Genomic DNA, 12,288 nt, shown 5'->3' on the forward strand with positions numbered 1-12,288 from the left:
AAAGTTAAAGGATTGTTAGATTGATGGATTATAGGATAAGGTTTTTATAATCTGTTACACTGTTTGTTCAAAAAGTAAAAATTAAAAAATAAAAATAATCCCGCTCACGACCGACAAAAAATCACGGAATTGGGTCCAAAACTTGCATATATGACCCATCGCATTCACAAGAAAAAATGTCACTTCCGTCCTCTTATCCTCTTTTCTTATTAGTTAATATCTGAGCAGGCAGCAGGCCAGAGTTAGGTTTTTATTCGGTGTTAATAGGTTCAAAATTGTAATATAAAGGTTCAAAATTTTAGTTTCTATGAACTGAATTCATCCCTGACTTACACAAGGACGGCCAACCCATAAAACACCACAACCATCTTCCTGTCAAAATTCCAGGGCAGGCAAGAAAAAATCTTTTAGTCTGTTCCACCACATAACAAGTAATCTTAAAAAATCATTGTACAACAAAAATTCATAAATCGTGTCAGTGCTTTGCCAAAAAGTTGTTTCTGTTTGTTTTTTTTTTTTCTTTTTTTGAAAAAAGTAAAGCAAAGACACTTTAAAAAATGTATATGTGTGTACTTAAAAAATCAAAAATAAATTCAGTACACATTTTCTGTAGATGGCACAAAAATACAAAAAAGCACAAAAAAATCTCCACAAAATTATTTTTTTTAAAATGCACAAAAAGCACTTTTTAAACTTTTTTCTTCAAGGAAAGATATACGTATCTTAGGAATTAACAAAGTAAAAGTGCAGTTATAGTGCATTAGACAGAAAAAAATGAAATGACCCTCAGTAATAATGGCCAGGTGAAAGAAAGGTCTAGACGACCTGTTAAGAATAAATAAACATTACTTAGTTTAAATATAACTGTGCCGTATAAATCAAACTTATTAATCAATATACAAACAATCTCAAAACACAGCAACGCAAAGTAAATGTGCGCTTCAATCAAATGTTATATACTGAAAAAACAAAGCAAGGAATGTCCCATCTGTTAGTCAAAGACACTAACTGATGGGGCCGAGTGTTTCTTCCATCAGTATGTTTCTTCAAAGTTGGAATACCTGTGAAATTGTGGCAAATTGTGGTCAAAGCTCTCATTCATAGAATCGCAAGAAAATTGATAATCTGTTCTTTTGGATGCTTTCCATAACAACATGCTTCATTTATTTTTCAGATGCATGTTAATGCCCAAACATATTACTCATACATTTGCTAATAACGTTATACAAAATTAAAATAAGAAAAAACATTATTATAATTAACTTGTAGACCTTACAAACAGATGTTTTCATACAATACATATTAACAGAAATATAATTAATAAATTGTGAATAACAACACTGTAGCTCAAATTTTATTAGTTGTAAAACTACTCCTGAAACACTTAGTAAATTATTTTATTTATGCCATTTTGGGATTTTACTTAACTCATTGAGGAAGGTGAGCATGATATCGCGCTCTTGCTTTCCCCAGTGAAGAATTGAGAGCATCCCATCAAGCTCACACCTTCCTCTATTGAGGTATGCGAGTGTGGTATTAGACTATAGTCACTTTTAGATTAAAGTTCAAAGAAGCAGTGTGTTGATTAAAATGGTAAAAAGTGTTTTTATTTTTTATTCTTTTCTTTTTTCATTTCCCACGCTCATTAGCACTAAAGATAATAACTTAACAGTAGTTCTATGAACATCAATCTGAAAGTGAAGAGAATAGAGTGCAATATCCTCCCTTGGGGTATGAAGAGTGCAATATCATGCTCACCATCCCAAATGGGATAAGCATTTTTCTCAAATTTTCTAAAACAATTGAAAACTGAAGCCACAACCAATTCCACAAGTCTCAGATAATGTTATGTCTGTATAGTACTCAAAACTTTCTTTTTACTAAGAATTACATTAAAAATTAACAGCTTGTAATTAATAAAAGTGTATCATTAATAATAATTAATAAAAGTAAAATAGTACCCCAAAAAATTGCATTTGATGTTCAATTTATAGAAACGTTTTTATATATTTTGCTTTTCAAACTAAACTACGCAAAAATGAATAGGGATATTTGTAATTTATGCTTATTCTGTTAATTTTAATTACATTAACCAATATATCCGTGTTAGTTGAATAAATCAAAATAGAAAATACAATCCAAAAACAAAAGAATTGCTTATCTCCATTTTTAATAACAGATTTACATAAGAATAGTAATCATGAAGAATACTCATTTTGTCTTTTCTCCAGTTGTATTCTCTTTAACCATGGAAAGACATCATCTTGAACCAGAAGTTCGCAACATTATTGTGAGAATGAGCCATCGAGGTCACCGGGAAGTGGATATTGCAGAGGCAGTTGGCGCTCTCAGAGCATGGTCTACCAGGCTTTAGTTCAATTCCAAGAGACTGGAAGTGCCAATTGGAGGAATGGGATCTCAGCACATTATGACGCTAAGGGAAGATTGTCATTGTTGCAAGACGAACCCTTGCCCGCCAGATCCTAAATGAAGTAAAATATGTTTTGGCAAGGCAATCAGCATAAACGATTCCTAATCTTTTATATGGTATGACATCGTATGCCCCTGCAAGAATGGCATGCCACCAGCCTCTCAGGAGAATATGGTGCAGCGAGGGCTTAGAAGAGAACAACAATTGGAAAGCTGTTAAGTTTCCTGATCAGTCACATTTCAATCTGTAAGTCCCAGTTTCTTCTGTTATTACTATACAGACAGAAACGTGACTCATCAGTAAACATATCGGCATGGAAATTGGTGTTCTCTTCTAGGCGCTCGCTGCACCATATTCTCCAGACTTGCTAATTGCGGGCTGTTGCGCCAGGTCTTCTCCAAGGGGCATACGATGTGAGGCCAACTTCCCACAAATGATTACAAATCATTTGTGTTGATAAAGGCCTTGCTAAAACATCTTGTATTTCATTTAGGACCTGGTGGACACTGTGGAAAGGGTTCCGTATTGCAGCAATGACAATATATCTGTCCTCCCTTAAGGTCGTAAAGCACTGAGATCCACTACCAGGCCTCCTATTGGCACTTCCAGTCTCTCAAAATCGAACTAAAGCTTAGTAGATCATGCTCTGAGAAGCTACTAAGAACAGCCTCAGCAATATCCACTTGCCAGTGACTCCGATGATTCATTCTCACAAAAATATTGCTCAAAAAACTTCTGGTTCAAGATGATGTCTTTCTAGGGTTAAAATGAATACAACTGGATTAAAATGGAGAAAAGATGAGAAAAGGTGTTTGTTTACAAAATGAGTAATTTTCAAGTTTACTATTCTTAAGTAAATCCGTTATTAAAAATGAAGGTTAACACTTTTTTTTGTATTTTCTATTTTGCTTTATCCACATAACACGATTATATTGGTTAATTTAATTAAAATTAATAGAATAAGAATAAATTGCAAATATCCCTATTCATTTGTGCGCAGTTTATTTACACATTGAACAAGAAAGCAATTGTTTTCTTGATTATGTAGTATAAAAAACTACATTTAATTCAATAATGATGACTACAAACTAGGTTTAAATAAAAGTGTTTACAGATAATTTTTAATTTGTTTTTTCTTACTCAGTTTGTTGTTTTCAACTTTTCGGATGTCAAACTTATAGCTCATCTCAGGTTGAAGGAGTCACCTACCTTTTCTAACGATTTATTTGCAACAGTGAACCCGCTGACCACCCGCCAACACGACGTTCCAATGAGAAGCTGGTTTTTTTGCCGCTCAATTTTGAACGTGCGAAAAAGCGGGAATTATAACACAACTAAATATCTTAATAATTATTTGGAGAGCGTGGTGCGATCTGGTGTGACGTAGTTTTAGAAAACATTTTCTTTATCGTGCCAACGATTCGATCTTTATTGAAATCATCTTCAGGGCCTAGGATTTATAAACATTGTTTAAATTATACAAATACATTAAGATGTGAAAAAATGAATTTATACAATGATAGAAATTTTAGATTAAATCAAAGTATTTGTACTCACTCAAAGTGTTTGTACTGTTGAGACAAAAATTTCTATCATTAGATAAATTCATTTTTTCACATCTTACATGTATTTGTATAATTTAAACAATGTTTATAAATCCCAGGCCCTGAAGATGATCTCAATTTTTTAAAAAGATCGAAAAGTTGACGATAAAGAAAATGTTTTTCTAAACCTAATCACACCAGACCGCATCCCATGATCTCCAAATAATCATTAATTAATGGTCACTAAATACCACACATTATCTTAATAAATAATTTTAAATTAGCGATTAATTTGTATCTTTTATTTATTAATTAATACCAAAAATAAATTAATAATAAATTAATGATAAAATTAAATAATAAAATTTAAATCAATTAATTTGTACATCAAATATTAATTAAGTACCTATTTAAAATAGAAGGTAATATTATTAATGCATTTATCTCCATGTTTAATTTTACTTTTTTAATTTCAAATTGCACAACTGTTAACTTTCCTTTTAACTGTTTTAGTTAAATGTTATAGATATACCTAAACCTGTGTTTTAATGTCATTTGGGGTTGCTACTTTATTCAGAAATAACCCTTTTAAAGAAAACTAATAAAACAAAAACTTACAGAGTTCTATTAAAAAATTTGTAAAAAATGATATAATAGACCTCTTAAATATATGTCTACTACCTAATTATTGTAAATTCAGTAATACATTTTATGAAATGAAAGGGTTACCAATAGGGTCTTCATTATCCCCACTTTGTGCTGAAATATTCATATATAACTTTGTAAAAAATCTTTGCAAACCAAACAACAAATTATTTAAATCTTACCTTTTTTTTAAAATGCTTTGTAGATGATATTTTATGTAAATGGGCGGGAACACTAGAGGATCTAAAAGAATTCCTCCAGCTAATTAATTATTTACACCCTAGTCACAAATTGGAAGTAAAGATGATTTGTGTAGAGATTAGTGACCGTTAATCGATAGTTATTCAGATATCGTGAGATGCGGTCGACCGCATCTCACGATATCTGAATAACCAAGTAAAGATGATTGTTCACTTAGAAACATCCTCTCTCAAAACCTAAAGACAAGGTTGACAACTTGACAAAAATCAAGTTTACCAACTTAATTTTTATTACTGTGATATTAAATATACAGGACAAAGCGGCAAAGAAATTAAAATGAGAGTAAAATTTCATAGACTTGCCTAAATCGAACAAATTTTCTGAAGTTAATGAACAAATAAATTAAACAAAACACAATTTCAATTAAAATTTAAATACGACAGCGTTACGTCGTTTCAGCAAAGGGGTGGAACTAAACTGGTTTGAGAAAATTGAAATTAAAACATGTAAAATTAAACATGAGATAAATGCATTAATAATATAGTAGATTTTGATCTACCTCCTATTTTAAACATGTACCTCAAATATATTTGACGTGCACTAATTTAAAATTATTTTCTTACAGCATTTAGCAGGATAAATTTAGTTCACGTTTTTCGCACGTTCAAAATTGGGCGGCATTAAAACCACCTTCTCATTGGACGTCGCGTTGGCGGGGGATCGGCGAGTTCAGTCTTACAATAAGTGTCAAGAAAAGTGGTCGTTATTCCTTCAACTTGAAGATGAACTTTAAGCTTGAAATCCGGATCGCTGAAAACAACGAACTGTGAGTAAGAAATATCTTTTTAAAAAAGATTTAACAACATACTCGCCCCACCTTTATCATTTCTACAGATATTTTTGTAAGATCAAAACCAGATATATTCACAAAACATAAGGAATTTTTGGGGCAAACTGTTTCTGATGGAAGAAGCCTCGGCACAGTTATAAATCATATTTTTATTTACACATTAACACTACCTCCGTACAATATTACCATAATAGATGAACCGAAGATGATTGGGGTCAACTCCTATCTTGAATATTAATGGTTTGCCTTGGAATATGTGTCTTATGATGATATATTGGGTACTTACGTCCAAAGGTTTTTTGAGTACAATCCACCCAGATTCGGGCTGAATCTCAAAATACTCCAGATCCAACGGGTTGCCTGGAGCGGAAAGTGTGTAGACGATTGCGCCATTGTTATCGGCGTCTTCGTCTGAGGCTGAAACTCGAAGGATGTTTGTGCCTATGCTGGCATCTTGTTTCACGTTTTCTACATATTTCTGTCCGGGTTAAATTTTTTTTAAATTAGTATTCAACGCCTAGTGATATTTGAAGTGTTATTCACAATAATACCTGTCGATCAAAAAGTGGAGGGTTGTCATTCACATCCGTGATTTCCACTGTGAAAGAGCAAACACCTTCTAGTGATGGGTCACCCTGATCGGTAGCTTTTACAGTAACGGAGACGAACTTGCCATCATCACCTTCTCTATCAAACACCTAAATTTAAATTTTAAGATAAACTACACTTTTCTTCAAGGACATTTTACCTACAACTTAACATATTAAATTATAGTTTTGGTTTTGTAACTGTTAAAATGTAAATTTGAGAATATGCATAAGAATAGCAGAACGTTTTTATTTATTTTACATGTTCCTTAAATTAATACATGTACGTGAATACAATTGTTTCAAATAGTTTGACCTAATTATAAATAAATGAATTTATGGCAAAGTGTAATTTCATAAGTTGTTTAGAATTGCAATTTTAACAATTTTTATACAACTACGAAGACTTCTAGAACCAAAATTTGACTTGACCGTCAAAACTAAACTAACCTCATACAAGACTTTAATGAGACTGCTTTGAACATACGGTGGAACTGCGGGGTTCTGCCAAGACATCCAATATCCAGTGCATCCAATACTTCGATTCATAAGTCCTCAGACAAATTGTCAAAACTATTTAATACATGAGATACACTAACCTCACTATCCACAACAGCCTCAACATTTATTTTGTCAACGAACTGATCTGTTCCTACTTCCTTAAGTTTCACACCAACTTCTTAATCCATCCTAACCCTTCTGTCTGAGCCCTGTCTAACATTCCCACCTGACAATCCGCCACATCGCCTTAATCGACGATGGCCTCAGGACCTCCTTGCCCCTCAATCCCTCACACTGAGTGCCAGCATTGGTTGGTTTCTTATGGCATGTGTCCTCCGAGCGCAGTGTCGGCATTAGTGTTAGTGTTGTGACCGTGTGAAAAAAATGCTCTGTGATCACATTTGTAATATGTACGATTATGTATAGGGTACAAATAAAATAATAAAATAATTTAAAAGATTTAATAAAACACCATTTAATTGATCTTTTAGTTTTAACAAGATAAAGAGTGAAAAATATATATGAAAATATTAGAAATATCAAAACCACAATCTAAACACAACAAATAATGTTAGTTAAGTTGTAATTTTGTCCGCCATGAGCTTAAAATCTATTTTATTTACAAGTTCACTAAATATTGGTAAATTTTCCTTTTTAATTAGTTCCTTTTCGGGCATCGGCACTGCTTTCCTTGGAGAATGTATACTCTTATCATTAAATATCTGTGGTGGTCGAATAAGGGACTGTCATACAATATATGATCAATGTCCTGGACAGCCAGCCCACATATGCATTTGCCAGTTTCTTTTATTTTGAATTAGTGGAAATACTTGTGGGCCATGTCTTGACAAAATCCTGGTGAGACTTGAGTGTAAATGGTAAAACATCTTTTATCACTGTCCTGGATGGAATGTCAGGGAAGAATTTTTTAATGTTTTGACCTTTTTCCGAAGTGTGCCAATCTTTTATGCCACTTATCCATTGCTTTGATATACCCAATTTCTTTCACATGTCTTTTCGGAACTTTTTTGCTTACTGTTAGAATTAAACCAGTAGCTGCTTCCTTAGCTAGATGGTCAGCCTCTTCGTTTTCAGGAATTCCAATGTGTGCCTTCACCCAGCATAAATGGATCACAGACCACAGCATGCTAAGACTTCTTATTTTCATATGAATTTCCTCGACAAGCATTCTTTTGTTATATACATTGCAAAAAACAGCTATGGCTACTTTACTGTCCGTTACAGTAAATTTTAGTTGTTCATCTTTCCTTATGGATGTAAGTTCCTCTGCTCTAAAATCCTTTTCTAAATTGCTAACAGTTCGGCCTGATTGAACATATTTTATTTATGTAGTCTGAACTTTTCCTCATATATTTTTTTAGCCTTATGATAATATATATACACGTTGTACTTCATTTTGCTTCCATCTGTGTATATATAATATATCTTATTGTCCCTTTGATTAAGAGTTTTTCTATTCTGACAACCCCTGCTTGGTGACTCTACTTCTTTTAAGAAATTTGTCGATCAACCTTATGCCCCTCAAGGTTAATAATTCCTTGGAGTCCCCTTAGTGTCATGTACTGTTCACCTATTTGCCTAATTTTTATTCCTAAAGGTATTATGTATTATAATACTGCCTGTAGTAGTATGTATGTAGTAATACTGCCTCATACGACATAATGCAATCACCTTTAACCATTCTAATTGCAATTATTCTGTGGACCCTTTCAAGCATTTTGAGGTTAGGTTCATCATCGACTGCATCCATCCATATTTACTCTCCATACATCATCATTGGAGAACGCACACTTGCCCACTGAGAAGACACCTCTTCATAATGGGTATTCTACTAGATCCCTTTTGCCGTTTTTGTGAAATAAAAGAAGAAACAGCAAGGCACTATCTCACAGAGTGTGATTGGTACACTAGGTCTAGATTCGAAACTTTTGAAGGAGAGGACATCACCAAATCACTCCCCGAGATAAAATGGTGCACCCTGCATAATATATATAGAACTCCACCAGATAGCAGAATATCCTATGTGACTGCGAATTTTTGCTTTTATACAATACAGTTCTTTAGAAAAGCAACAATGCTTAAAGCTTAAACCTAAAGCTTAAGTGTAAGGAAAGTAATCAAACTCCTACAATCTTTCCAAAACATAACATATAAAAGTTGTGTCAATACCTAGGTTAGGTCGTGGCAGACATACTTTTAAAATCTCCAAAGAACCCGAGGGTTTAAAAAATCATGAATAGCCAACATTGTAACCAACCTTATTTGTTGTAACTTCTCCGGTTTCTTCATCCACAGTAAATTTAGTCCCTTTTTGGTTAGGCTGTTGGACGATTGAGTACTTTACTTGTCCATTAACACCTTTATCTTCGTCTGTTGCATGAACCTAATAAAAGAAAAAGTATTAATTATTATTGAAAATGCAATCATGACATAATATTACAAGTGAACAGTACCTTAATTACAGGACTGCCATTTGGCGCACCCTCTTCAACCTTGGGGTAGTATGTTCCGCAGTCCTTGAAAATGGGCTTGTTGTCATTTACATCTGTGATGAAAACAACAACAACAGCAGTGCTGGTGTGTGTCGTTGAGTCACCGTTGACACAACAAGCCCCATCATCTTTTGCAGTTACATTGAGTTCATATTTGTCCCGATCAAGAGAAATAGCTTTCCCATGCAAACGGATAACGCCGGTTATTTCTTCTATAACAAACTGGCCAGATGAAGTTGACCCTCCGACGAAACCAAATCTAAATTAGATAGATAGATTAATATTGTATTTCAACAATAGCTATTACAGGAGGGAGCCAAATGGCAAAATAAAGATATATACATCATTAAAGATATGTTCCAACTTAAATTGACATGACACTATTTACAAAAGTAATTAATAATAATAATAATAGCATGTAAGATCTAATCAAATTACATCATCAAATACATGGCGCTTAACTTAAAATCAATAATTACATGATGCAACAATAAAACATCATTCATTGACAACAAAAGCTCTCAATTTAAGTGCTTCATAAACAAAATTGAACACATCAATTGCCTGGTTTTTGCTTCAAATTTTAGCAAGAACTCAAGTTTGTCTAAATTGTTATTATTTACGTGTTTATCTATGTACTTCTTTAAATAAAAGGATCTTTGAGGTTGGTAAATTGGACAATGTAAAAATATATATTCCAAGTTCTCCTATTCAAACAATTTACATAAAGAGCACATTGATTGTGTGTCAATTACATATTTGAGCCCATTTACAAAAAAATTGATTTCCTTAGCACTAGATAGCCTTAGTTGTATAAGTAATCTTTGCTTATTTAATGACAAATTTAGTTGTAAATAATTTTCAAATTTATACAGGGAGCTGATTTTTCTATAAAAAAGGGTTAAATTTTGAGTTTAGCACCTTTTCTATGTCTATTGAGTAGAGATTATTTTTCCACTTCGACAAAATACTTTCTTTTTCGCGTTTTAGACATTCAGGGTCACAAAGGCACATCTTGTTACAACCTATACCAATCAATAACTTCTGTAATTGATAAAACCAGTCCCTATAATTTACTTCTAAATCACATGCTGATGAATTGGCCTTACGGAAGACATCATGAAAGGAACTTCTCAAAAGCGAACCATTTTCCGTGCTCAATACTTTTATCCACAAATTTAAAATAATTTTTAGCAACTGCACAGTAATGGGCTCAAGTTCAATTGCAATCCTTACATAGTGACTAGGAGTATTTCTGGGCAAATGGTAAAGTTGCTTAAAATACCATACTTGTAATTTATCCATTTCGTTAAAATGGCCAAGGGACCACAATTCCGCAGAATACAAGGATGAGGCAGCAACAATAGAATCAAACAGTCTCTTTTTCGTTTCTAATGAACACGATCTACCCTTTATTAAGACGTCTCTACACTTCCCAAGTGCTCTCAAGCCTTTGTTAAATGAATTTTTCTCTGCTGAGTTGAACTTCCCAACACAACTAAATGGAAATCTAAATGAAAATTCATCAATGTCAACAGAATTATAACCAATTCTTTACCTTCTTATATCAGAGATAATCCTTCACTTGATTTATTTAATAATAATTAAAAGGAAGAGAGTAAGCTTTCAGAAGCTTTACCAAACATAGAAATGGTAGACTACCAAACATAGAACTTTTGCAACTGAAAAAACTATTGATAAAAAATATTATATATAATTTTATAATTTATGAATAATTAATTAATAATAAACAAAATAAAATGATCATTAACATTGAAGATGGTAAAAAACTAAAACACTTCTGGCAGACAAACACACTAGAGATAAAACATGACAGTAGCAGACAAAGTCTTTAGAATCAAAGAAAATTCATCTTGTCCAAATTTGTAAAAGTCAGATGTAAAGGTTATTTTCAAGGCAGCTAAAAGTTGAAGGTTAAGAAATATACATAAATAAAGAATTATTATAGAACTTAGAGGATAAAGCAAAGGAAACTCGTAGTCATGAGCAAAACCATGAGAAATCCCAGCCCAGAACCACATGGGAAATCAAGACATACTAATGCTGAAGATGGTAAAAAGATAAAACAATTTTGGTAGACCAAACCGGCACAATTTAAAATTATCGATGACAACCAAACATCACCCCACAAAATGATGAAGAAAGTTCACAGTTATATAAATGTAACTTTTCATCTCTGATCATCATATAAGTGCGAAAGTATTTATTTGTGTGAATGCGTATTGAATGTGTGTTCCAATATTTCCACTTGGGGCTGAAATGACCGAGCTGTCGGTGAATTGAATAGCTTTCTTTTTAACATTAATAATGTGCTTAAAATTTTTATGGGTTGATTTGAACGATTTTTAGATCATCAAAATTATCTAGCAGAAATAACAGAAATAGCAAAAAACCAAAGTGTGATCCCTGTGGCCTCCAGATGAAACTGAAATAGGCTTTGATTTAAATGACTTCAGTTTCTTAATTTATTTGTCTCTTAATCTATTCGACTGTCATGTTCTGGATCCTTTAAATTTTTAAAGTCCTTTAAATTGTGTAGCAGACTTCAACACAATATTCAATAGATATCAAAATGGCAATTTAATTCCAACACTGCATGCATATTCAGCTTGATAATTTTATGTAATTATTACAAAATGGTCCAAAATTGAATTAATTACTGTGCATAATCAGTAGTAGTAAAACTAGTTACACTTATTATTTCTTCTTACATCCAAGGGTGGGTGTCAAAATGTTGTACTCATAAAACCTATAAACTCGCAAAATTGGGTATTGAGATTTTTTTTTATTATATAATTTAGCAGCCTTGAAGAGGGAGGGACCTGTGGAATAGGCCAAAATGCATTTACAATAAATAATTTTAAAACTTCAAAGCAAATCTTGTCGAATTTGTGGTTTTTATGAGTTCCAATTTTAACATCCAACCCTTGATGTAAAAATTAAAAACAAAGGAGGGAAAAGTAAAAACGAGTTGTAATTATTCCTGCTTATTTTC

General features: G+C 32.6%; 1 protein-coding gene across 9 annotated transcripts in view; it reads right to left on the bottom strand.

The window, feature by feature from the left end:
- The window catches only part of LOC106665649 (neural-cadherin), a 538,139-nt gene that overhangs the window by 367,615 nt on the left and 158,236 nt on the right, over window positions 1–12,288 (bottom strand). For 7 of the 9 annotated variants that reach the window (XM_024226991.1, XM_014392225.2, XM_014392222.2 and 4 more), the window contains 4 exons: window positions 9,234–9,531; window positions 9,038–9,163; window positions 6,223–6,369; window positions 5,958–6,149 (listed from right to left, as the gene is read on the bottom strand). In XM_024226991.1, the coding sequence (XP_024082759.1) occupies window positions 5,958–6,149; window positions 6,223–6,369; window positions 9,038–9,163; window positions 9,234–9,531 (763 nt within the window). Of the gene's footprint in view, window positions 1–3,571; window positions 3,705–5,957; window positions 6,150–6,222; window positions 6,370–9,037; window positions 9,164–9,233; window positions 9,532–12,288 lie in introns of those variants that run through there. The other 2 variants (XM_024226989.1, XM_014392228.2) reach the window with 2 other exon arrangements.

Source organism: Cimex lectularius, unplaced genomic scaffold (assembly GCF_000648675.2).
Source record: "Cimex lectularius strain Harlan isolate CLEC.00 unplaced genomic scaffold, Clec_2.1 scaffold104, whole genome shotgun sequence".
Classification (NCBI taxonomy): Eukaryota; Metazoa; Arthropoda; class Insecta; order Hemiptera; family Cimicidae; genus Cimex; species Cimex lectularius.